Source organism: Ischnura elegans, chromosome 1 (genome assembly GCF_921293095.1).
Source record: "Ischnura elegans chromosome 1, ioIscEleg1.1, whole genome shotgun sequence".
NCBI classification, from domain to species: Eukaryota; Metazoa; Arthropoda; class Insecta; order Odonata; family Coenagrionidae; genus Ischnura; species Ischnura elegans.
Window position 1 is genome coordinate 22,904,414 of NC_060246.1, and position 27,913 is coordinate 22,932,326.

Consider the following 27,913-nt stretch of genomic DNA (forward strand, 5'->3'; position numbering starts at 1 on the left):
CCCCCTTCCCCTCGCTACGCCACTGGTGATAGGTCGTCCTTAAGGCCGTTTTATACGGTACACGGAATTGCGCAGGTTAGAGCAGCATTAATTTCTAAAATGGCGTGGAATTGCGCGAATGCATGACTGAAATTAGAACAGGGGCTATTTTGCCGTCTCGCATCCACGCATTCTCGCATGTGTTCTAGCAATTCACCGCTTCACACGACGCAATTTTGATTGCGCCTTCACACGTACGTCAGACTGCGCAATTCCGTGTACCGTGTAAAACGACCTTTTCAAAGTGTGACAGCATTCTTAGCTCTTTATTGGTTAATGTGTATCATAGGATATAACATTCACCTGGATAGCAGAGATTTCCACGTATTTCTTTGCACTTCGGGCGATGCATCTCGGAAGGAACTGGTGTCATAAAGGCATAGTTAACTAACGCCACGGCGCGCTGTCTCTTGGAGTTTTCCCGAGCTACGTTTATGCTTCATTAATTTTAAAATGGCAGCGAACAGATCACTACCTCGTAAATCATTGGTAACTACTGCTAATGTAATTTATTGTTTAAGGGCATGCAGAAGACCATACTATTCTGTGAAATGTTTATTAGGGAGTCTCTTTTGAATTTCTTTTTCGCCAAAGCAAATTAATTATTTAGCCAAAATAGGCGAAGTATTTCAGGAGATACACCACACTATTAAATAATTAATCAACATTTATTTAGGATAAACTAATGTGCAGTCCTTTATGCTACACTTACCATACTTGAATGTAAATGTATATTTTCAACTCAACATTTGAATTATCGAACGATTCTGGATTAAACGTGAAAAATGGAAGATAGATGCTGATATATGTCAACACTACTCCTATGATCCTGCTATACTTCATGCCCTAACTTTTTCTCTCGTCGATGACATGTAGCTAATATGTATAAGCGGATCAAGTTGCACCGTCGCAACCTTTGATCCGACGCAACCGTTTGAATCAATGGCGTAACTAGGAATATGCTTTGGGGAGGAAAGGGGAGACTGGGGGAGGGCAACTCCAGGCAACGGGAGTGCGGGGGAAATTTTTGAAAAATGACATCCCTGGATACGCATTTTACATCATTTTGGCACTTAAAATTTGTGTTTAACTCGTAATTCCAAGTATACTTCATAACTGATCAAAGTTTTCTGATACTATGAAACGATTACTTCATTATGGAATATCTGGTTTAGGACCACTGCGGGTTATTCAATTGATAGCATTAAATATTCGTTAATTTTACTTATTTACCTTGAGAACATTTTTTGTGTGGAGAAAATAATAGCCATTTTAAATATTCTTAAATTTTATTCGAAGCAAACTTCATCCATCCAGTCATACCACATCATTATCACAAAAAATAAAGCTCAGTTTACATCTTAGCTGTTCACCATTTGGCAAAAATCATTTATGCACAGAAGTTGTAGCAGTATGATCGTTGGCAGCCAAATATGGTGATTAAAACGTAAGACGCAGAAGGATAAAGTCATCCCATATTTTGACAGCACGTTCCCCAAGTGATAGTAAACAAACATGAACTTAATTTTGACATAAATAAACTCAGACATCACTAGCAAAATATAATGCAATCGTTAAATTTGAGAGTTTTTCAAATGTTTAATGCAAGTGGGTAAAAATTTAACTTTAGCAAATAAACGTATCCAAAAAAGTTTTTTTTACTGAAAATCAGGAACAGCCACCACCGTTGATGACGGAATAGTCGTGGGAAAGTTTGAAAGTCTGTTGCGACCGTCGTTTCTTCTGTATGGAACGTATTTCTCTCTCGTAAAAAAATAATTATTTTCGCGCCAACTTGACTGATTTCTTCACTCTTTCCCGATGGCGATTGCCTCCAAGAAGCATGCTTCGGCGTTAAAGGCAATGCACGGAATCGCTCACGGAAATCTCGAGCTTGCGCCTCCTCCTAGGAGATGGCACTGAAAGACCATTGAACGGCTAGAGAAACTCAATGCACATTCGTTGGATTTTCCAAGGCAGAGACCTTCGGAGCATGAGTATGTAGCACCTTTATCTTAACACCCGTGAGATTTCTGTCCGTAACAACAGCTCCGTTGCAAATCCGTCGATTCTCACAAACCCAGCGCAGGCCATCGGAAACTAGTTTCTGCTTCGTGTAGTAAAAGCCAGAAAAGCGCAACTTCACTCCACCCCGGCTCGTCCTCACAATTTCAAAATCTGCAAAGACCAGAGGAGAGAATTTACAATTAGTTACGGACGATTTCAACAATCGATGATTCTGCTAATTACATCGAGACTTATTGAAACAAGTTTTTTTTTTTTAAACCTAGCGTCAATACGCCACAGAATTCTTAACCGATACTTTTTCATGATATTATTTCATATTATTTTCAGTTATTTAGGTGTTTTCCGCATTAGTTTCTCTCGTATGAATGGAAAATGAGACATCAATCGACTAAATCAGATTCAATACTAATTCATAGCTATCTACAGACATTACGAACGGTATCACCTCCCAATGATTTTTTTGCGCATGAGTATTTATTTTCAATTTATTCAGTGTATCAATTTATAGAAACAGATGATTATTTGTGACTACTTGATGAGTTGATCTCAGTCATGGACATAAAAGAGATGTTAAAAGTCAACGCTACATTGGTAAAGACACTTAATGAATACGACGCACTGTGACAGAGAGTACTTACGCATGATCACATCACTCTTCATATGGACGCGCGCGTCCTTTAGCGTTTGCTTCTGCAGTCGGAGACCTATTGAACAACGCAGGAAGCAAAACTTACCGATCACGGGGCCGCGACCATCGTATACGAACGATGCGGAAGCGTTAAGGATGCTTTGCTTCACACCCTTACTACACCACCCGTCAATCACTTCCACGGAAGATGCATGAGCTGAGGATAGACATCGCGTCTGGGTGGAATGATTCCTGGGGAATTAGTGAGAGGAAAACTGCAAAGAGACGTGACCGGCTAGGTGAGATGAAAGCGGGTCAGTTTGCAGTTCTGCACGGGGGATCGGGGATCGAAGAGTCGTGATACCATCAATCTCAGTCTTAAACACGTATCTTTCCTACAACTATTCTGATACGCTTGTTTCTCACTCCGTAAAAATTGCCAACTCTCCACAAATCAAACCAACGCAACCACGCCGGCCGTACTTAAAATATGTCATCTTCCATGGCTCAAAAATTCATGCAAAACTGAAAGTACAAGATTATTCATCAGAAGATCTTTGCAGAAAGGGTACGACATGAAATACGGCGAAAACTCTCCTCGTGCCAGGATATAACATAGATATAATGTGCACCCAATTAGATTGGACATATTTCGCCCGAGATCTGATTCCGTGAGGACACATTGCAAATGATGAAACTTGTAAATTATGCTACACTACTTTTGTTGTAATATGCAATGGATTGGTTTTCTGTTGTCCTGGTTTGGTTAGTTCTATAATTTATTCCCATTTTTTATTAAATAAATAAATGTGGATAATACAATATTTAGTGGGGAGCGTGGTGGCCCAGAAAATAGAGGGTTCGACTATTGATCGCAAGGCCTACAAGTTCCAAATCCCGGATGAAACCTTCGAACACTCCGAAGAAAAAAATCCTCGGAAGTGAGAGATGGCCTAGAGAAAGGAGCCGGATTGTAACCCAACGACATGCGTGTGAAATTCACACGCCTGTCGCTGAGTGTACGATGAGCTCTGCCCACACCTATCGAAACCAACCTTTGGATTGAATCAGCAGGGTGGTGTGTGGGTCAGGCTATCCTCATGGCCCGTTCTATGCAGCTGTTCTGCGTCTTTCTTTTCAGCTAATGTATTCAATGTAAGCAAGGTTATCCCGTCATCTTGGCTTGTGAGGATCCTTCACCTCCGTCTCTTCAACTGTGGCAAGTCCTTCCTCCTGCCGGTTGAGGAGCATGGTCATGGGCGGATCCAGGATTTCTTTCTGGGGGGGGCACAAGCAAGGCCGTATCCAGTATTTTGTTCTGGGGGGGCACAAGGATACCTCGTAAAACAAAACGAACGCATTGATAATGGGACCGTATTAACAATATTGCATATTTTTTTAAGGTACTGGGGGGGCCACGTGCCCCCGCCCCCCCCCCCCCTAGATCCGCCTATGAGCATGGTCACTTATAGCGTTCCCAAGTCACTAGTTTAGTCGTGGCTATTTTCTTGATCTTTGAAATGACCAATTCTTCTCTTTTCAAGAAGAAATCCTTGGCAATACTCTTCAGATCGTTATCTATTGTCTATGCCCGTCACGGCGCGGAATATCTATCAGGTATAGATCCATACCAAGCTGAGGATGCTTTTCAGTGCAGAGTTCTCCATGACTCTGAGCGGCCGACTCCATGTCTGTCCCAAGCGACCGCTCCACACAGGTGCAGAGTTATGCCATCACAATCCGCCGGATGGTCATTGTGTATATCTTCCTCTTGCTCTCAAGACAGGTAATGCGACGGCAGTAGGGCTGGCAGCTGAAGTATTTTCATTACTGCCCGATGAGAAATATGCATGGCGTGTTTCCAGAGGGTCCTGTCTTGTCCAGAGTACTGCCCAGCTTCACACCGACGTTCCTAGCGGTGTCCTCCCAGGTCTTCTCCTCGATGTCCACGAGCATCTCACTGGAAGCTTTTTGAGGAACTGCAGAGAAGAATACGGCCTTTATTTTCCCAGCTTTAATGCTGATACGCTATTCTGCGTACCACGGTAGTGGTTTATCTATAGTCCTCCGTACATACGAGGGACTTTTTTTCAACCTCCGATGGGTCATGAACAGAAGACGAAGTGAATGATTAAAAATTATTTCATTGCTAAATGTTGAGCATACTTTTGGTATCCTTTCGACATAATCGCCTCGGAAATTGAGGTATTGGTCGTGCCTTTGGACAAGTTTTACCATACCCTATTCAGAAGATGTTACCGCCAGTGACCTTCAATGATTTTTGCCTTAGTTCTGAAGCTCAACGCCTGTTTGAAAATCCTTCCCTCCAAACCACTTCTTCACTTCAGTGATAAGATAGAAGTCACACGGCATTATGTCGACCTTGCACGACGGGTGATCGAAAATATCCCATTAAAATTGCTCAAGGAGCAGTTGGGCTGCATCAGCGCTGAGATGAAGGTCGTTGTCATGGATCAGAACTCTTCCTGAAGCCAGCATACCTCCTCTTTTGTTTTGAATGGGAATGCAAATGTACAATGTTTCACACTCTATCCACATCGCATTAAAGAAAAATTCTCTTTTGTCGGCATAAAGGTCAAGATTTATCAATTCTGAAGCCATTCGGCGAGTTTTCTGGCTGTCGCTCCGCAGTGCACAATTGGCGGGAGAATCAATTGAGGCAGTGTGGTTTATGAGATTGCTGCTAACCTTAAACTAAAAACTTAAGATCAGAAATGAATTGAACCTGTCGTGCGGAGGACACGCAGTTATCCTATGCGCGCAGTACCCGCCTGTCGCTTGTATGGTGTTTCTGCTGAGCTACCGGAGGTTGAATAAAAACGTCCCTCGTATGTAGCCGCTGTACTTGGTCTCCTGGATCTCGCCACCACTGCCGAGTCGTCTGCAAACAGAGTGAGTATCGTGCTCCAGCCGAAATTCCTCACGATGTCGGTCGTGAAGATGTTAAAACTCCGGCTTGGATTCTTCTCTTTGTAGAGATGGGCCTTCCCCAGACGACGAAGGCGGTTAGCAGTGAAGATTTCTGTGGTCTCACACAGGGTAAGGTCCTCTGTATCTCCTACTGACGTTTCGATGAGCAATTCGGCTGTTTTAGAGGGCACTGAGACAGGGAGAGTGAATTTTCCCACCACAGTACTCATCATGTCAAGTTAAATTATAAATCACAGAAAAACTTCTCGCTAATATTAACACTTAGTCATCTGCGGATCCAGGATAGGGACAAGGGGGGGCTAAGTGAGGGGTAACCTCCCAGTAGTAGTGGGGGTCCAAATAAAATTACCGTTCTATCTAGTATATATTGGATACCCAAGGGGGGAGGGCTATAGCCCTCTTAGCCCCCCTTGGGTATCCATCCCCCCCCCCCCCCCATAAATCCGCCACTGCAATTAGTGAAGCACTTTGAAACAAAACGTCATCCATAGATGACGTGCCGAATTTACTTGCAGTCCGTCAGCTATGTAGCAATCAGGAAATTAATATAAAATATCTCGCCTTGAAAACCTTCTACTCTTATTTAGCACGTTAATTTTAGTTTTCTACTCTCCCCGGAAGTAGCCATCGAAATTCAAGTCTTGATCCACTTCTGGTAGGAATCCAGTACATCACTTACAATTAGCCAAGATTCTCCTCCTATGGCTTTCAAATAATAAACCTATTAGAATTGGGGATTATTCAACGGAATCCATTCCATGAATCAATCTGGAGCAATTAAAGGGCACGCCATCAATATCCGCAGAACCGTCGCTGCATCATTCGCTGTCATTCTGTATTTTTTTAGTACAGCATTTTACTCGGTCTCCATCCCACACCATCTACAAGTGTCTACATCAAAGTTTGTAGCTGTTGGCAGAAGGTCTTCGTACGTAAGTGAGGCCACACGTTGCTTCTGTAGTTCTGTCGACCAGTGGCGCAGTGAGAGGGGGTTTTGGGGGTTAAACCCCCCCCCCCAGAGCTCAGAGAAATTTTTAAGTTTAATCCATTTTACCTTAATGGAGTGATATTACTAATAGAATAGTGAAAGGATTAATAAAATATCCCTCAGAAAGCCGTAAAACTCACCATTTTGAATCGTTTATCTTAAAATTCCGCCTTGTATTAATCCCGCACCTACCGCTTATCCTGGTGGGTATTCCATACCCCCACACACCCCGGTATTAGTTGCACCTAAACCCCCCCCCCCCCCAGCCTTAATTCCTAGCTGCGCCCCTGCTGTCGACCCCATGGCCAAACCTGGATCACCGGGTTGCTGGTCTCCTCCCGCCGGGAATTCACAGTTCTATCGAAGGAGCATTTCGCCACCTGGACGTCGAGGAATTCCACCCTATAGTTATAACTATTTTTTAAACTTCGGCGCGTCCCGGCAACGCGATCACAGGGTCAAGGTTATCCAAATAAGTTAGTTCTCAACCTCCAGGATATCGCCACAGTTAAAGTAGGTTTTTTTTAATAGGAATAAATTATCCGCGCGGGGCACATAGCGTGAGATTCCAGGACTTACCCATACTTCTATGGCGGCATGATAAAAAACTAGCTCGGGCACAGTAAAACTAGCGTGAAAATTAGCGAGTGTTTTGGTCGATTTTAATCAACGGGAAAATTAACTTGAAACTATGGAACGCGCTGGGTCGTATTCATTATTTTCATGCCCTTTGCAACCATCTTTTGTTAGTTACAAGTTACAACCATGAATCGTAGAGGAAGACACCTTGAAATGTAAAGTAACGTGGAAAAAAAGGATGGAATTGAGAAGTAAACTCCGGGAAATAAATCGATACGGCTAAGAAGCGGCAAATTAAATAATTTCAATGCCTAATGCGCGGCAGTTAGCTGCAATAGTTCTGCAGAAGAATGATAGGTAGCGTCCAGTCCACGCAATTTTTTTCTTTGAACGCCCCCGAAGTATAAATGAAGCTATTTTATTCGTTAATCCTAATTTATATTTATAACTATTTTTAACCGGCCTTTAAGGAATGATTCATTTTACGTAAGCACATTTTTTGCCATTTTCGACCACTCATACAAGCAAAATTATGCATTTGCCGAACTACCAGAGTATGCAAACAAGTTATTTCCCCAACTACTTTAGGGGTCTTACGTGATGCTAGAGCGTTCCCTAGATACTAATTAAGACTGCATACTTGATGGCGGACAGTGAGCGATACTTGATCCGTTGGAGTTGACCAGCCTCCAGTCGATTCGACTTTTCACATCTCTTTCGTCCCGGATCACGCCTTTCTCAGCGTGGAGCCGTGATTTACAGTATGGCATGGTATTTGGAGGAGGCGACTGACATCATCTATAGTCTGTATACCGTAGGGTGGCACAAGGACCCGCCAGCTACCTGAGTCGGTCCTTTCCTCCCCCTGGCTGTCGCGGCTCAGGCCCGGCCCGTTCGCCACCCTACGGTATTCAGATATAAGGCTATACGGGAAGGGTGGAGAGAAACCCGGAGTTGGCAAAGACTGATCTTATCGAAAGGCGCCAAGGGAAACACTACTTGCTGTTCCATCTGACGGACGGAGTGTTGTGTCCTCCACACAACAGTCAAGCAGGGATCGGGTGCCCTGTCAAAATTCTCTACTACCTCCGGGATTTGAACCCAGGCACACGGGGTGCGAAGCCCAAAAAAACAAAAGGGTGAGAAGTCACAGAAACACTACAGCCATCACAACACCAATCCAGCCATCACAATACTACGTGATTTGAAACAGGCCAATGGTCATCCATCAACACCTATCGAACCAAGTCGTGGACGGCCGCCGCCGATATCAGAGACGACCGGTGAAGGATGAAAACACTACGTGAATGATAAACATTTAATGGCTAATTTTAATTCCTTTTTCATTAAAAATTTTAATATTCTAATAAAATTTGTGAATATATTAGTTTGTAAGTTATTAAGAAACCCACGCTAGTGTTTTTATGCCACCTGAGCTTTATTTGAAGGATACATTCCAGCCTATCAATGTGTATTACGTTTCATTATTACTTGTATAATTATATGAATTAACTCGGACTTTTAGTCATAAAAATCTGTCAGATAGGTAAAAACATGCCAGATAATGTGGCTCAAATACATTTCATTATGCATTAGCATTTCTCACTAAATGTCACATTCTAAATTCAAAGCAAATATTCCAATTTGTACGTAATTTTTTCTGCCATATTGTTCAATGAAATTTTTATTGCATTGTCCTAACTGCCATTTCATTCAGTAGAGTAATATGAATTTTTATGCTGTGGCATTTTTTAGTGTACTCCCCCCAAAAAATTTCTGGTACCCCCCAGAAATTCCTCTGAACTTCCTCCAAACTTATCTGCAGAACTTCTCCCGCTAAGGACTTTTCACGCTAAGGTTTTTCCCGCAAAGGCCCTTCGACTCAAAGGCTCGGAGACTCTAAGTCTCTAGCCCTCCGACGCAAGCCTCCGACACCAAGCCCCCCTATGCCAGCCCTCCTGGAAAGCAAGACTTATATAGGTAGTACGGCGGAGGAATACTTACTCCTTGGCAATCAAGGGGAAATGGGTGCTGAGGCATAAGAATGCAGTTTGGAGTGAGAAGTACTCCAATTGTCCTATCACAATTCTCTCTCCCTCCAACACCTCACCCCACTATGTCTCTTCCCTCCATGAATTCCAATGACTTGCTTCTACCAGCCATCACCCCACTTGGTTATGTCTCCAACCCAGAAGATTGAGGGGAAAAATTCCGGCCTGTACGCGGTTCCCCCCTCCAACCCCGGCTTGGATGACAAACGTTTGCAGTGGTGCCAGTCAACAGGGGCACCTACAGTGCAAATTTGCAGCTGATTTGAACATCGCCCTATTACCCCTCCACTCCTTTGCAAATTCCCTCCCCTCCACCCGGACATGTTTCAGAGTACGCAAGCCCTCTTTTGCCAGGGTGCTCGTGGTGGGCGGATGGCGTGGCTGACATGGGTGATTTCAGCAAAATTATACAGCTTGTACTTAGTTGTGGTAATGTTTCCTATGGGATCATTAGTTATCATCGTTTTTTTCTGTAATAATTCTGATTTTGAATATTTCTACTTCTAATAGATATTGATTGAAAATAACTCATAAATTTTTTTGAAAATTTTTTCTTGAGTGCTGATTTCTTGTTTGTGGAGTCTTTCCCTGAACTAGCTTGAGACCGATGATTGGAGTTCCCTATGTCTGGGGCTTACGTGCACAATCTCCAAGATTTAACGACGTAACGCCACAATGCCAATAGGACAAGTCTTCAATGTTTTACCCCATTTTTCCTACTCAGGGACCACTATACTGCATGCCGAATGCTAAGCAGCATACTTTTCATATATCAAGGAGCAAGTCAGCGATGACAGCTCGGCCAATGGATCGGCCACAGTGCTTTCATTAACTTAGCTCAGACACCTTATGCATGTTGTTCCAATTTTAACTATGTATATGCAAGGCTGTAGCCAGCAAGGGGATGATTGGGGGTTCTTAACTCCCCAAAATGTAGAAAGCAACCACCAAAACAACAACCTTAATCTCCCACTAGGTTCCAATAATTGTTAGAGCATTCATCCTTCATTCCAAAAGGTAACAAAGCATGAAGAGAGATTAGGGATTGCACGGTAAAAAAATCGTGACTTTCTCAACCCTTAAAAGTGCTCACATCAAAGTTCTATTTACAGATACATATGTGCAATTGTTGAGGCATTTTCAAAATTGAAGTTTTTTCAAATAAATTCAATTGCAAGGGATGGCAATACATACATAATTCCTGTGCATTTATAACATGATAATCAATTTGGAGCCAAAAATAAATGAAAACCATATTATTTAACAGCTCTAATAAAAGAGTTTCACTGAGAGAGGCTGGTTTGGGAGACAAATTCAATGAAACCCAGAGCTAAGATAAATTTTTAAGTTTAATCCATTTCACTTCAGTGGATTAATATTACTTATACAATAGTGTAAGAATCAATAAAATATTCCTCAGAAAGCCGTAAAACTCGCCATTTTCAGCCATTTATCTGAAAATTTTTCTATGGGAGGTCCCCCGCACCTCCCGCTTATCCTGGCGGGAATTCCACACCCTCAGTCCATCCAGTGTTAGTTGCACCTAAAACCCCCCTGGTCTTAATTCCTAGCTGCGCCCCTGTGATACATTAACACAATTTTCCTTTCTACAAATTTAGAAGCTCATTATTTCTACAATTTCATGATATTCATTCTAAAATATTTATCCTATTATTGGTTGGATGGTATTAGTGGAGTGCATTCCTCGTGAGATTCTCAAAAGTCATAAATGTCTTGCTTCTTCACAGCAAGATTGTTTAAAATTTCAAATCGATGCTGATGTGTTCTACTTTCAAATTCAATGAAAGCAAAAAAATCCAAATGGAAACTGAATCAATGCTGACTCAAAATTGAAGAATGTGTAAGAAAAAGAGTGGTATTTGAAAGCCACAATAAATGATGGAAAAAAGGCTAATTTTTACAATGGTCAAATCTAGGAACCAGAACAAAGTCCACACAAGGAAGTAATGGAGCATTACTCAGCAGGAAGTTAAATGTGGAGAATTAAGAGGACTTCAAATGGAATACAGTGATTCTAATCATTTGGCCTGTACTTAGCACATCACAATAGTTTTTTCATATCATTTTACATAATAAGCTTAAGTTTCCCAATTCAATCAAGCAAGCAAGCAAGATTTGATAAAAATTAGACTACCTAAGAGGAAAAAGGTGCAAATTGCATCAATAAAAGTAAAAAGATGCAAAAACTTTTCATAATATCTAAAAGCTGACTTTTCATAAATATCATTTGAATTTATGCTGCCTTCTTTCCGATTCACAATGAGAGACCCACAAAATTAGCTTCGATAACGTGTGAAATAAGGGCATTCCACACAGGCAGGTATTTTTAACCTTCAAACAAAAAAATCTATCCAACATTTTCTCCGAGCACGAGACCAGCCCAAAATGGGCCGCACACAATGGAATATGGGAGCCAACTAAAGGGTACAACCATGGACAGGATCCAACTGATAGAGTTTCTGAGATACACAATGGAAGCAAGAAAGCACCAAGTCAGAGGAAGGAATGACCATGCCAATTGACAAAGTACCACACATCAAACACACAAGAATGTGCGGTTATGGATATGACCTAACCTGAATTTGTTAAAAGCATTCAATAAAGAAGTGACTATCTTCCGAAATGGAAGTCATATCAAGAGCATACTCAGGATCAAAAGTAGGGGAGCAAGCCATGGTTATTCAAGTTGAAGGTAAGATTTAAGCATGGAAAGGCTGAATGAAATCAACATTTTAAGGAAAACTGTAACAGCTCTTTCTTAGTTTTTCAAATTTTTGGCTTGAAAATGTATTATTTTCCCTAAAGACATTTGCAATTTTTGCTTTTAGGGGTGGGCAGCTGCCCCTTCCTGCCCGTCGCTGGGTACGCCCATGAGACATGATTTCTCAAAACATTAGGAAAAATAAAATTTCAAAAATCATGCATGCAGATAGCAATTTGAAGAAAATCCACACTGAAACAAAGGTGCTCTAACCCGCAGATATTAATAATTCTTTACATGAACCAGTAGTAATTTTAAATAGCTATTAACTCGGATTTAACCGATTCATGAATATTTTAATTGTCATACTTTCATTTTCTGTGGCTTCGTATAAATAAAAGGGCTGAGCACACAATTCTATACACTTTCATTTTGCATATTTTTTAATATATTGCATATATTATAATTTACAAGTATTTTCGATGCATAATTTAAAATCAAAATAAATTAGACAAAAAATCAACAAGAGCTATTAACAAAATAACATAAGGAAACTCAAAAGTTACCAGAAACATCATTCCTAATATCGCAACTCATAACATGCCCAAAATTATGATGCAAGCTTTGTGAGAACTTACCCATCAGTCACTTTGTCCATGAAAAATCTATTGGAAGAACTGGAAACCCAGGAATGACTAACAGAGCTGACTAAAATCTTACAGAATTTTCTTTGCAAAAGCAAAATACAACAGAAATCTGATAATAAAAAACATGTCTAATCAAGAGCTTCTAATGGGAGACTCGCAGAATAGAATGGGTTGTAAAAGGTGAGGGGGACTCTTAAAAAGTTTCCAAAATCTCAGTTTTTATGAAATAAATGTTTTAATGATCATATTCATAACAGAAATAAAGCTATACTATAAAGGTATATTTGAATAATGTGGTAAGAAGATATATATTACAAGATATATACACAAAGATCAAATGAGAAATATCAAGACAACTGTAATGTGACTAAATAAAAGACTCTCTTAACAAGGCTCTGACATTTATACACTCAATTTTACATCTTATTTGTACATTTTAAAAATATGTTCATAATCTTTAAATATTCATTCTAGTTCAAATAGTTCAGTTTTTCTTCCTATGATAATACATGTGAAACCTAAGGCAGCTCCTGTTCTTCACCTCCTTTCCACATAATCTACAAATATGAGGCCCAATGTCATTCTCATGAGCATCTCTCAAATGAACTTTCATGTTTGAGTTATTTACAAAGTATTTGCCACATTTTGGGCATTGAACATTGTTCTTCTTTAATCTTGACCAGGAGTATTGCCTTTCAAATGTTCCTGCAAAGATACAACAAAAATTTTGAAAATACAATCTCGTAGAGAATTTCCATGACATAAAAATACTATAGGTACTACATGGGTGAGATATACATTACCCTTGGTTCCTGCTCTCTCAAAAAAACCTAATAACCTACTTAATAGTAGTTAGTGATAATAATAAATCAGCAAAATAAACTATCATATTCTCCAAAATACTGTAGTTAAAAATATAAATTATTAGGGATGGACAGATCCAGGATTTTTTTCGGATCCGGATTCGGATTTTCGGAGCCGGATCTTTCGGATCAGATATTTTCGGATCGAAATGCATTTTTAAATTCCTGACGCTGAGATTCTCCCAATGATTGTTCAATCTCTTGGGAAAAATCACACTATGTGCCAGTGGTATTTTCCACGGCTGAAATTCTCCTACATAACCTCTGCGAGAGCTTTAAAACAAAACGGTTCTTGAGTAGGACAAGAATCGCATGCGAAGAGAGAATCGGAACTTTTTCCACCCTTATGAGGCACCCACATGTTGTATACACTGAAGCTATTATTTAAAATTTTGGATCAAGATCCGATGTCTTCCGCAACTTTGGATCCGCGGTATCTGATCCGACCATCCCTAATAATTATCTATGAGCAGAAACTTGTAACTGCTATCATACCAATACGAATGGCAGCAAACAATCACAATATTATGCAAATATGTATGCATTAAATTGTGGTAACCAGTGACAGTCTGGCTTTATTCCTCAAGTACCAAAATCGTCAATTCTAAGCCTAGAATCAGAATAGGACTGAATTAACCACTTCAAAAGGTGAAATATAAATTCCAATTCCAAAAATACTTGAATCGATTAATGCTGTTCTCAGGTATTTTCTGTACATATTTTTGGATTACATGCACATACTGAAAAAAATCTGTTGTAGCTGCTTCATGGACTAAAGCTATGGATATATTTTTTAGAATCCATGGCATCTGAATACATAGATGGAATCAGACGTGACATGAGAGAGTCAATATAGCAAGTTGTACATACTTCGTAATTGACTCATCACCACTAATAGCAATCATGAGTCAATTCCAAATGATGTGATTGAATGAGTGATGAGTCCTGCTGGTACCTCTCTCTGGATCATTCATACTTCCTTATGTAAATGAGATTACATACTATGTACATATCAAATCAGCTTTAAAACAATGTACTATATTTTATAAAAACTCATGGGCCAGCAATATCCCATGTAAGACACAGCCACACACAGTAGTGAAAGGAGAGTGAAGCTGTAGGTTCTATCTCAGCTTAGAAAACAATTTTGAGATATCAATTTACAATTGAGCCAAGATTCGTGAAACATTATTCAACCAAGAAGAATGAATTTCTAGAGGAGATATCCTTTTTTAATTCATAATTAGCTAACCAGTGGATTACTTGAACCCAGAGCAATTTTTTTCTTAGTGATATCATATAACTGGCCATAATATGATCAAGCAAATTAGGCTCCTGGATGGGAAACAAAATGCAGGCAAAACAATCTGATTTTGAAATAACTTTAGCATTCACCGATTGAGACCAACAGATTCAAGTTGGGATAGATAGATTCAAGGCGTGTCCTTAGATTCCTTCTCTTTTCATTAACTTCTACCAAAACTAAATTTAATTTATTTTCTTAGTCCAACATGGGCCCAAAATCTAGCTAAAACTGGGTCTGAAAGATACTGCATGCAATGAAAGAAAGGAGACAACCGAAAGTTACAGCAAAGCAAGTTTCTCAGATATACAGACCGGAGTAAGCACAAAAACTCACCTGAAGGGCAGACTAAGTCAAATGACGTGGTCCACAATGAATTTGTCAATCCCGTTTTAACAATGGAAGTATTCTCAGGAAGTCTCCTGAGTTAGTGTTTCCATGGAATCACTAACGCAGGAAAACCACTAATACCGGAAACCTCCCATGGCAGTAGTTCCATACTTGTTCAACAAATTTCAGTTCCTCATTCATAGAGTTTTCCAAGAAACCGTTAGTCAACTTATCCACAGAGAAAGCCTGAAATCATTCATCTGATTTCATCAACTTTAAAATTTCAGCTGCCACAGCTATGTCATAAGTCTTCCACAGTTTGCGTAAAAATAATCAAAGGAGGCCCTTGTCTCTAAGATGCAGGGCATAGAAGACCCCTCCCAACTGCGCCTTATTTAGATTACACAGGGAGGTCAAAGGGGACAAATTAGTAGTTCTTCAAATAACAAAGTAATTTTTTTAGTGGGCATAGAGCTGTACAACTAATATTGCGCTGAGTTTTTTCTTAATTTTCTATCTGATTTGATACCAAACGCCAAGGAAATCAATTCATTTTTGCCCACTTTTTGTGAGACTAACACAGTACATAGAGGATGATTAAGAGAGACATTCAAAGCTCACAGTGATGGAATAAGCCCTTACAGCACAAAAAAGCCTTAAAAAAAACTCATTATCCAACTATGTATAGACTTTGGTTTTGAAGAGGATTTTTCCTAAAATCGTCTTTGAAAACATAATGAAAGTGATTATATAGGTATCTACAACATTTGAAAACCATGTTGCAATGCTTACATTGAAAAATCGCTTCCATCCTTAAGAAATTCCTTTCCTGGGTTTAGGGACCAACACTGAAACCCTCTTGTGAAACAAAACCTTAAGACATACTATTGAAAACCTCTCCATAGCATTTACAAATACCAACCAACACCTTTATAGGAGGCACAACAGAAAATATCCAGCAAGTCCCTTAGAAATCTCAACAAAACCTTTTTGTGTCGCAATTTTTGTGCTCTCTGCAGAGGTTTCCTCTGAGAATCACAAAACCTCTTCAATTTTTAAATAGAAACTTTCAGAACCCTCTTGAAATCCACTAACTTTCGTCAGGGAGGGACTAGTTTATTAAGTACACTTTACAAGTTGAATTTGTGTGCCCAAAAAATAAATAGTTTGGGCCATTAATGTGAGATGGGGCAGCAGTGGCAGATTATGGAGGCCATGCCCTCTCCCCCTAATTTCGGGAAAAATTGAAAAGAAGGTAATCTTTAACATAGCTCTCCAATGAAAGTTTCCTTTCTGCCAGCTTATCAAACTATGTTTAAAAATATGTAAATTAACAGATGAATATCTATAAGCTACTTGTCTACTCATATCTCTCAACCTCAGACACATTATCGCTGATAGGTATTGCATACCACCAATGCACCAAGGAAAGCTATGAACCCCCCTCCTCCCATTCAAAGCTATAACTTTAATATGCCCTGTGAGGCATGGAGAGCAAGTAAAGAAGAAAGGTTTCGAATGTGTAAGTACGCTTTTCCTGCAATTGCACTAACATGAATATTTATATTTTCCAACAGCTAAATACTTGAATGACTGAAAAAATTAAAAATACTTAAGAGTTGTTCTGAAAAACCTTTAAATACTTGAGGAGGCGAAAGAAAGGCAATTTAAAGTAATATTGGCCCTTGGATATGAGCTCCAAACTCCTTAGATAGCAAGCTAGAGTAAAACAAAATTTTCTAAAGTACATTTTGCAGTCCCCATGGAAATGACTATTAGGGTCAATTAGCAATAACTTGAATTTTAAAAGGCATCCAATGACACCTAGTACATTCAGCCAAGTAAGGGAAGGTAACCCAAGAATCACAAAATATTTTCAGCATACACGATTTCAAGTTGTTTTTGATACCGTGAGAAAATGTTGTTCTATATTCCTACAGCCATGGACAAGGAAAGTTGAGACATGAAAGTAGAAATCTCTATCCCGTAACTTTGTCAAGAAATATGTTGCACACCTTATTTTTTTTAATCCCTTACATTTTTAGACGCTAGAACAAGGGCATACCCAGGATCAAAACTAGAGAGGAGCAAGCCGTGGTCGTTCAAGTTGTACGCAGAAAAGGCTAAGGAAATTAAAATTTAGAGAAAATTTTTACAGCTCTTTATTAGTTTTTAAAATTGTTGGCTCAAAAATGAAATATTTTTATTTTAATTACATGTTTTATACTAATATCAATTTTCTTGGATTTAAAGAAAAATTTTCCAAAACTTTCATTTTGAACAACATTAACTTTTGCTTCTTGAGGGGAGCAGCTGCCCCCCCCCCCCCCCCCCAACCCCCCCACTCCAGCCCCCCGCTGGGTAAGCCCATTTGTTAGAATAAGATTAGGCCCTAGAATGATGATTTGGCTCTCTTTCAGTTAACTTCACAAGAGGAGGTTAAACTTGTTTATTTTGCCCGGATGCTGTAGTTCCACCTACTCACAAACTCAATCACTGCAATTCCCCGCCGCTTAGCATTTGTGATTCCCAAATTACGAGAGATGAAGCACAGATGTCTGTCACAGAAACCTAACTTCAACAACATGAAATACATACTTTAATTGTAGAAGCACGTCACCGTTTTATAACCTTAGTACTTTTCACCGTTTAATTATACAACAAATTTGAAAATTTACCACAGATATCACACAAAATTATGCCGTACAGTTATACAAATCCTCCATTGTGAATATTGGTACATTATCTTAATAAGTGGTAACTTCTTCACAGCTCCACAGAGCTTACCGCAAGATTGTAAAAAAAAACTCATTCCATGTGGGCATAAGAGAGGTCAATCAGGTGCATCTTTATGAAATCCTATTGATATCTACTTCCTACTTCATTTATATACATATATCATGATTACTTAAATTTTACAAACAACTACAGAAATTTAGAAAAAATACCAGGGGCAATGTAAGCGCCCCTTACGAACTGAAAGAAAATATACTGGTGTAAAAATGGATCAAATAAAAAAATCTCAGTCAGTCTTCACAATGTTTTTTTTATTTCTGAGAGCAAGTATGAGAGCAAATATCAACAAATGGCAGAAAAACCATAATATGTCCTCTTTCAAATATACTCAGGGAAGTTCTCAAGAGCACCATCAATTGTGTAAAATACAGATTTAATATAACTAACAACTTCATTTCTATATAATGAACACACTCTGGGAAACACAAATATTACAGATTAACTAAACCAGTTTCAGCAATTATTATAGCAGATCACTTCAAACAGTCTAAATGCATTACCAAAAAGGAATGTCATTAAAATATCAACTTCATAAAATTAATCACCACTTTAATTCCCTATCCCTAAAACACTTGCACAAAGTGATGGAATCAAAACTTCTTTCTGTGGTAATACATGTGAAACCTAAGGCAACTCCTATTCTTCACTTCTTTTCCACACAGCCTGCAGGTAAAAGGTCCTGAGTCTTCATGAACATCTCTGATATGAATCCTCATGTTGTACTTATTGGCAAAAGTTTTCTCACATACTGGACATTTAATAGTGTGTTTCTCATCTCTTAGCCATGAGCCCTGCCTCACTACTGACCCTGGAAAGAAAAAACACTAAAATCAATACAATGATTGCTTGGTCAATTAAAATAATACAAAGGTACAGTCATACTGAGATTATTACTTGGGATGAATAGGAACAAATCTCTTTCATTTATGCCATAAATTTAGGGCATGAACAAAAATATTGCCAAGTAAGGGTTCATTTAATACTAATTTAAATCTTACTCCCAAGAGTCGCCTGTTGCTGTCATGGAGGGAAATAAATCTAGCTCTAAACACGACTAATGGCCAATAGAGAAAATATGCTTCATTACCAGCATACAATACTAGGTTAAGAAATAAGGAAGCCTACTGAAAAATGGCACTACATAAGTATATAAATCAAGGATGCCATTTCAACACAGCAGTCAAAAAGAACAATAATGAAGTACATACTTCAAGCTGATGCAATAACCGGATCCAGTGATCAACAAAAATCAAAACAAAGAGGAGGTACTAAATGAACAATATTCCTGCTATTCTCAGTAATCATAGATAAAAATTATATCTTTGCACATTAAAAATTATAAACACGAATTTTTTTTTCAGAGAAAAAAAGTATTGCGTAATATAATAGGGAGAAACCAAAATGAGTCCACTTATCTCATGAAAAAATGACAAATTGGATAAAGCCACCGATCCTCATTGATCTGGCTGATTTTTACATACGTGCTGCTCAGCCCATAGATGCTTTAACTTCAATCTTCCAAATGACCAAGCTACCAACTCAATTTAAAGTGCATTACTTCAGCGTCAAAAATTAAATAATCATTACTTGTAGTGCTGTTTATTAATCAAGAAGAAATAAATTTTTTTGCCCAAAACTTGTCGAAAAGGCATATAATATCCATATTTAAATAAAAAACAGGGAAATACTTTCCTCCAAATCACACTATTTCCAATCATTTTCACAATTCTATCCTTTAACGATTTTCAAGCACCCATAATACTGGTCTGACAACAACTTAAACAAGTCTCCCATGCACAGCCCCATTACTTGAGTCTGAAATTCACTATCGATGGATTATGGTGACCCCAAACACTCCAATCAAGCCAAATTTCAAATTTAAATAGAGAGAGTGAGCTGCACCTTGTTGAAAAATACTTCATAGAACCTATTCATAGCTCTAAACCATTGGTTTCTTACAGAGCATATCATGGGCATACTTAGCGAGGGGCAAAGGGGGGCAGCTGCCCCTTCCTAGAAGCAAAAATTGCAAAAGTCTTAAAGCAAAATCAGTACTGAATAGAAAGCATTCAACAAATTTTCTTTAAACCCACGAAAAATGATATGCATTAGTATAAGATATGTAACTAAAATAAAACTATTTTTTCAAATGTCAAAACTTGGCTTGCCCCCCCTAGATCATGGCTTACCCCCTAGTTACGATTCTGGGTATGCCCTTGGAGAATATGCTACTAATACAGGTATTTTCACCTCATGAGTTCATCACCTACATTACTCAGGTTATTGATGATTAATTTATACACCTTCAAGAAGAGAATTGACATCTTTGCATGCAAATCTTAACCCTAAATTAAGCGAAACATATTTTGTTAAAGTAGTAACATGCAATGTTGAAAATCTTAAGTTCAATTTGGTTGGCTTGTCCATAGGGAATGTCTATGAGAAAGGCAGTGAGAGGTGCAGTTCTGGGGTCAGGGGTGGGCACTTAGCTTCACTTTCAGGCCTCAAAATTTTAGCTTTCCCCACATTTACTACATAAATGGTATATTTACTGGATAAACCCCACACCTTTCATGGGCCCTACCCTCCAGATCTCCAAGTATGCTACGTCGCGATTACTAGAATATCTTTTACAGTAAAAATGATTGATATAATTACAAAAAGACAATAATTAGGCAAAACTTTCTTACCCCAGTTATTAACATGAAATATTACATCCCACATAACAAATAATGAATTCATCAAGTGACACTTTATGATTATATGAAATGCTTCAATGATTTAAATTTATTTTTACTCATCAGACTATGAGTTGAGCAGTTCAAACAGAAGAAGGTATTGGTAAAGAATGGTGATGATGATCTTTATGAAGCATAACATTAGTAGCAGCTAAAAATTTAAAGATAATCTGTACACTTAGTTTTAAAAAATCAACACAGAATTAACTGCATACAATGCATGGATTGCACCCAAGGCTGTAGCAAGCAGGAGTGGAGGGGAAAAAGGAGGGCTCAATTCCCCGAAATATTCATGAAATACAAACGGTTTTCAGTGCAACCCTTCCAAATGGACATTCTTCTTCCCCATGACATGGAACCCCTCTAAAATGAACCACTTTTCCAAGTGAACATCCCCCAAATATTTCTGGCTACGGCCTTGCTTGCAAGGAAAACAGAGTTACACAGTTTTAATGGACTTCACATTCTGACACAAACAAATAGACATTGACATGGATAGACTGAGTTTCTAAAAGTGCATCCCTACCTCTTGTGGTACGAGTATATATGTGCATTCAAACTATTCTTATTCTTCAATGTGCGCCCACAAATTGCACACAGAAATGGCCCACAAGAGCTTCCATGAATATTGTGAACATGCTTCTTAAGACTTGCTCGGCAAATGAACATCTTCCCACAGTGAGAGCATGGCCAATTTTCATTACCACCAAAGGTCTGTTCAACATACAATTGGCCTGCCTCCAAACTTGATAAGACATACGAATTCTTTGCACCTGAAAAGCAAGAGTAGGCCGTTTACAGTTAAAGATCATAATTCATTAGATAAAAATTAGAAGTATTCATTACTCAATGTTCTTTGAAATATACTATTTTCACATCATCCTATTACTAATCTCACCAAATTAAAAACGGACGGCACAGATATCAACAAGGATTGTAAGCCCATTTAATCAAACCAGGGCATCAAATCCACAACTGATTAGCGGAATAGAAGAAAATTAACAAATATGGCCCAAGATTTTGATGAACTTACTCATTAATGCATCATAAAAACCAATTTATCGCAACATAATTGACTCAAAATTAACCATTAATGATAGAAGAGTAAATAAAACGAGAGAGAATTCAAATAACTACATTCAAAATCAAATGAGCAGAGTATACTAAATGATAATTATTAATAGCTTGAAAAATAAACAAAAACTAAGGAGTTTTGATTCAATGAAGCAGTAGATATTACCTGATTATTTAGTGCTGCTACAATGAACCTTTGTAATAAAAGGTATTTAATCTTGATGGTATTCATCCAAAATGATTTAAATCCATCATGTTCTTTCAGGAATATCAAGCTGAAATCTGCCACACTTATCTGGCCGGCACTATCTCCCATAATCACTTGTAGATTCGCTCAAGAAGATGAAATTTGTAGAAAATAGTACGTAATGGTCTGATTGTGGCATCAATAGTATGTCTAAACCAGCATTTCATTTATGCAATATGATTTTCTGCACAAACAATACAGCATATAGATTATGCCACAAATTTAATTTTTTACTTCATTTTTCATCTTCCATTTTTGAGCCGAACGAAAGCCCATAAGTATTGGAGATTTATTTTCTACCATATGACAGTCCAGTTGGTATTTAATAACTGGGATCCAGTAACTACGGAAGGAGCCCAAAACAACTATAGGTGTTTCAACATATAAGGATAGAATTTAGGCTTTTACAGAGAGGGATAGCATTTAAATTAATCTCCTCTCTTAAATTAATTTAAAGGATGTAGGTCAACCAAGTTTGATGACAAACCATTTTGTTTGATAAAAAATTGAAGACAATTGCAACATGTAAATGCTCCAAGGAAAACTGAAAGTTGAAAATTGAGAAGGAAATGCTTTATATGAAAAATACTTCAAAGCACTAAGTTTACTTAGTACATTATAAAATGTCACTCAATTTTCGAATATTTTCATTGTATGTATACACCATTTTACTTCTGCCAATTTCTAAAAATACACTTCAAAAACACTGCTTCATCCAAATACGATACTGAATGAAATTTTAACTTCAACTCAAAAAGGTTTCAAGGTAAAATTGGTCTCAATGAAAACTTCAATGGCTTAACTTTATCCTTTAATTTGTGCACTACATAATTTTACACTCCTAACATTGGTTTTCCTAGTGGATAAATAAAAATATATTTACACAGATAAAGAATGTACACTTACACAACTTACAATACATTATTTTTTCAGTCTTGAAATGTATTTTCCCAACTTAAAATATTTGATAAAATATACATACTATATGCACACACAGTAAAAACTGTCAAAAATTATTTCTTTGACCAGCTGCCAAAAATAATGATAAGAATGAGTTTGGGAGACAATAAAAGACAACATATCTCTCACATGATAAGATGTGTCACATTAAGTATCTCCCTCTTTCAGCCAAAGCCAATAATGGACACTTAAGCAACAAGACATGACTGACTGACTCCATTGATTAAGGAAAAAAAGGAACTGCTTTCATTAATGCAGCACAGGGAAACTATAAACTCAGCTCCAAAAATTACTGATATGCATTAATACTGCAAGCTTGAGCCGCAGCTAAAATAAAGAAGTAACTTGTGCCAAGCAAATTTCCATTCTAGATCTAAAGCTTTTGGTGTGTGAATCACATTTTTGGGGTGAGAATGGAGAGAATCAGCCAACTTCTTGCCCATTACATCCATCTACTAACTGGTTCAACAGATATAAGAATGAACAACGGAACCTAGCACCACTAAGAGTCATCAGTCTAAACCCACTTCAGGAAAGTAATTGGTATGATTTTGTATGGCTTACAATGCAAGGAGTTCAAGTGACCAAGTCAACAAATGATCATCTCCAATGTATCAACAACCGTTTACGATTAGAATAATGGTACCCGAAAACCCAATCACATACATATGCTATTTAAGATTATTTGCGATTCTAATTGAGTAGCATTAAAAATATCTTGCAAAGAAATGTTTTGATCACTGACTCATCATATTTGACCTGAAAAAAGAACCTTAATCAATCATCTATCAGGAAGACACCATGGAAGGAAGCCATTGTGGCAGACAACAGGAAATAAAATCTAGAACATCAGTGCTGCTGCAGTATCTATGACTGAAAAAGAAGCCTTTTTCTCACCTAACATTAACTATTCTACAAAGACATTCACAACAAGTTAGTATTTTCTTCTTCCAACACTTAACATATATTAAGAGCTTGAAAAAGCTTTCTTTATCCTATTTTACACATAACTTGCCATGTCACAGTATGTAATGCAAATATTTCAAACGGAGGGGGAAGAATAGCACACCATCAATAATGAGGGGAGTTCTACATACACCGACAGATATTTGAAGAGAAATTCAATAGCTGCATGGCCACTACATGTGTAACAAGGTCTTCCTCAAATGAGGAGTAGACAGAGTAATTTATTTTCTGATAAAAAGTCATTCTGCAACCATTTCGTATGTTTGGTGGTAGACATCGGCATCCCAGAGAAACCAAACAACCACAAAAATTGAGGATTTATGCAACAATGTAACAATCATTTTGATGGTATGAGATGCTTATCTAAACTTAAAGCAACTCCTTATAAAGTGAATTATTGGCCAAGAAAAATCTTATTATTTTAAATGGTCTCACTGCTCATGCAGATGAATGACACATGACTACCCTTTGCACCAAGTGATTGCAAAAAAATTAACCATCGGGACAGATACTACATTGGTCATTTGGATTCGGTTTACTGAAGGCCATGACAAAATATTATGAATGTAAAATGAGAGAATGAGCAACCAGAACACGATATGAATTTTGAATTGTTAGAAGTTTGAGTTGAATTGCTTGAAAACTGCTCCCATGAATGGATAAAAGCTTCAACAGCAAAGAACGTGGAACAATATACAGCCAGTCAACAGGATCAAGCATTTTTAGAAGATCATCTGTAATTCTGCCTGTAACTACCCTGGCTGCTGAGGTGATCCCTCACCCTTGAGACACAAAAATTAATTTTTAAAAATGCACCTGAGTTGGAATAAGGTTTCAATGTTAGGTCACCTCGCAGGTAAATTGCCACACATTTAACTGGGTCAGTTTTCATGCAAGGGATGGGGGTGTTGGGGAACGACACATTGAAGCAAATGTGCAGTAGAGCATCTCACACAGAGTTTAAAATTGTGCCACGTTGAAACAACAAACAAATATGTTTTACTGTATGTACATATATGTATGTATGTATACATTTACATTCATACACACACACAAACACACCAATGCTATTTGATCATAAAATAACAACAGCAGGAAACAATATTAAACCAGTGGTAATAATATTTATAGATACATATATATGCACTGTGGCAGGTCAATGTCAATAGCTTAACATTTCCATGAAATGCAGAGGGTAATGGATCAGCTTGGGCAAACAAGGATTTTCACTATCCCTTTCTTTTGATATAATAATCCTATGAGGTCAGCATTTTTTTATTTAGTCCATTTTAACTATAACAAAAGATCTCAGAATGAATACGGAAAAATGCCAAAGCAAAACAAAAGCCCATCACATATTGTGCGAAACAACTTGTGCCAGCAGATCACAGTGAATAGCTTTGAAATAATGACCAAAATATCTCTGACAGGAAAATTAGGATCATCACAAATATATATGTATATTTTATCACAATATATAATAAGTTAATCAGGGCTCCTAGCATATGCAGTGCTCACCACACCTAATAATATTACGTTCGATAACAGTATAAGAATCATCGTTTTTGCCATCATGAAATACTTCCAGAACATTAGCATCATTTAAATGCACAAGAGTGTACATACATTTCAGTCAGCATTGCAGATAGAGCAATAAAATGGCTCTCAGTTGCATTGGAGGATGGATGGACTATTTTCACTTTAATATGGTTCGTTCAATAATGGATTTATAAAAATAATTTAAATCAAATCACAGGGTTGTGATCAGATGCAAGTTTCCTTTGCCTATACGCTGAAAGCCACCTCAGAAGTATGTGTAAGCATTTTAAATGAGAATAACAGCTATGTGTACAACACCAACATCACCAGTTAAAATTCAAGAGCACTAATCATCTATGAGCATGTTACAGATAGCTAATGTAAATATGCGATGTTTATTGAAAAAGATTAAAGACAGCATGAAATCTCTTCCATTCAGACACTCAAGAATTCAAAACCAGCAAAGAGAATTGCGAACAGTCCGTATCTAAAAGAGCAACAGGAAATCATTGGATTGCAAACGAGTCAACCAAATAAAGATTCATAACATCAGGCATTTATTTTCTTGATTAATGTGGCCAGCTAATGACAGAACTCGTACCTTGCAACGTGGTGGCAAACAGCAGCACAATGGTGATGTTTACATCAACCCCATCTCCTCTCCCCCTGAGATTTTATCCCCCATACTCCTGAAAGATTTGAACTAATTCTGAGTGACCCGCATAAAAAGCACATTATTCACAACATCTGTTCAGTTTCAATTGAGTGCCTATCTATAGAGTGCCCCCCACTCCCTTCCCCAAAATTTCTCAAAATATATACAGAAACCTTAAAATGAAGGATTGATGAGGGTTTGTTTCAGGCACTAGGTTGACATCATTCAAGCCTCTCGGTCATAGGACTTATCAAAAAGTGTAAAATATTTACAAATATGTTTGAAAATTATATCTTTAGATTACTTTTATCAAATAGATTCACTTTTTTCTCTTCATACCCACAAAAATTTACAAGTCTTGAGAAGTATATATAATTCAAGATCAGGATAGTTGAGCCACAACGACATGGAACTTTCCGTTCCCTCAAGTGATCAGATACCATTTAACTCTAGCCCAAGGGCATCATGAGTTTCCAATTATTCCATAATTATTAGGTGTCTTAAAAATTTAAAACAGCAAAAAAGAATCTAATTATACTAATTAAGCATTAAAGTTGAATGATATAATAATATAACCATAAGTTACAAAAGGAAAAACGAGAAAGGCTACCCCCTCTCGGCCCACTTCTTCAAGAACCCTGACAAATAGACAACAACACATGCTTCTCCCTGTTCATTTAAATACAGTAAACATTATATACTTCTCAGAATACTGTGTACCAGGCAGGACTTCAGTAGGCCTTTATTTCATTGACAGCTGAATCTCTACTAAGACTCGTTATCACAATTTATCCATAGTTACTCAAAACTTTGAACATCTTTAATCCTAATTGTACCCTTCCAACAATAAATTGTTAAGCCTTCTACACATTTTCAAGTGCAAAGCTTTAGGTGAAACAACTTTATAAAAGGCAGTACCTAAGCAATTGATAGCTACATTAATGGACTTAAATTCTGTTCACAATCGCTGACAAAATGGAAGACCAAAACTAGCCCACCATAATTACTTCATTACATCTATTGGTGTCATTAAGGATCACATGAAAATTTAAATCTAGATGATCTATTCATTTATCTACCTTGCAATGTGCTTAGTCAAAAAATTACTTGTAATGATTCAACATTAAATCTTCACATGAGACCATTTAAATCTTGTATCTACAATAAGGTATATTAATCGGCTTCCATCGACAAGCTGACGACATGGAAAGCATTACAGAAAAAGTTAAGAAGATTTCTTAAAATGCAGAAGTGAAAACCTAGACTAATCAACTCTCTCAACATTATTTGGTCTAGCTTCCATCCCCCTGATTGGCCTCCCTCTTTTTCTTGTGATACAGATACACGTGCACACGTAGGCTGTTCTTGTTCTTAGACTGTCGGCCGCAGATGGAGCAGTTGAATGGACCACGGTCATCACCATGCTCGTTTTTCATGTGCACTTGGAGGTTTGTCTTGCTTACAAAGACTCGGGGGCAGAGTGAACACTTGAGGGAAACTTGCCGATCGGCTGCCCAGTACACCAGATGTTTAGTGTCAGCTGCGGAGTGAAAACAAGGCATGTTAAAATTCCATTTGCTTTAGCAAAAAAATAGCTTCATAAGTGGAACTTAGGATTAATCAACATGCCAAAATATGCTAATTATTTTCAATTAAGTGAGTTTACTCATACTTTCTGATAAGCTTTGCCAATGAGACTGAATGACATTAGATAATTAAGGTAATTAAAGATAGCTGAAGTAGCAAGGATAACTGTTACATGGATAGTAAGAATTATAAATATAGCCCAGAAAGAGAATAGGTCCCTT

At 37.9% G+C, this 27,913-nt stretch overlaps 1 protein-coding gene across 8 annotated transcripts in view; it reads right to left on the bottom strand.

Annotated features, from left to right (window-relative positions):
* LOC124156964 (broad-complex core protein-like) overlaps nt 1-27,913 on the bottom strand; it is a 111,060-nt gene that overhangs the window by 29,479 nt on the left and 53,668 nt on the right. Inside the window, exons 5-6 of one of the 8 annotated variants that reach the window (XM_046531431.1) lie at nt 21,191-21,437; nt 18,487-18,734 (exon numbers count right to left, since the gene is read on the bottom strand). The exons of 2 other annotated variants lie outside the window; for them this stretch is intronic. In XM_046531431.1, coding sequence (XP_046387387.1) covers nt 18,698-18,734; nt 21,191-21,437 — 284 coding nt within the window. In that variant the 3' untranslated portion in view covers nt 18,487-18,697. Of the gene's footprint in view, nt 1-1,309; nt 2,218-12,886; nt 13,340-18,156; nt 18,735-21,190; nt 21,438-22,783; nt 27,646-27,913 lie in introns of those variants that run through there. 5 more of the 8 variants (XM_046531471.1, XM_046531479.1, XM_046531485.1 and 2 more) reach the window with 5 other exon arrangements.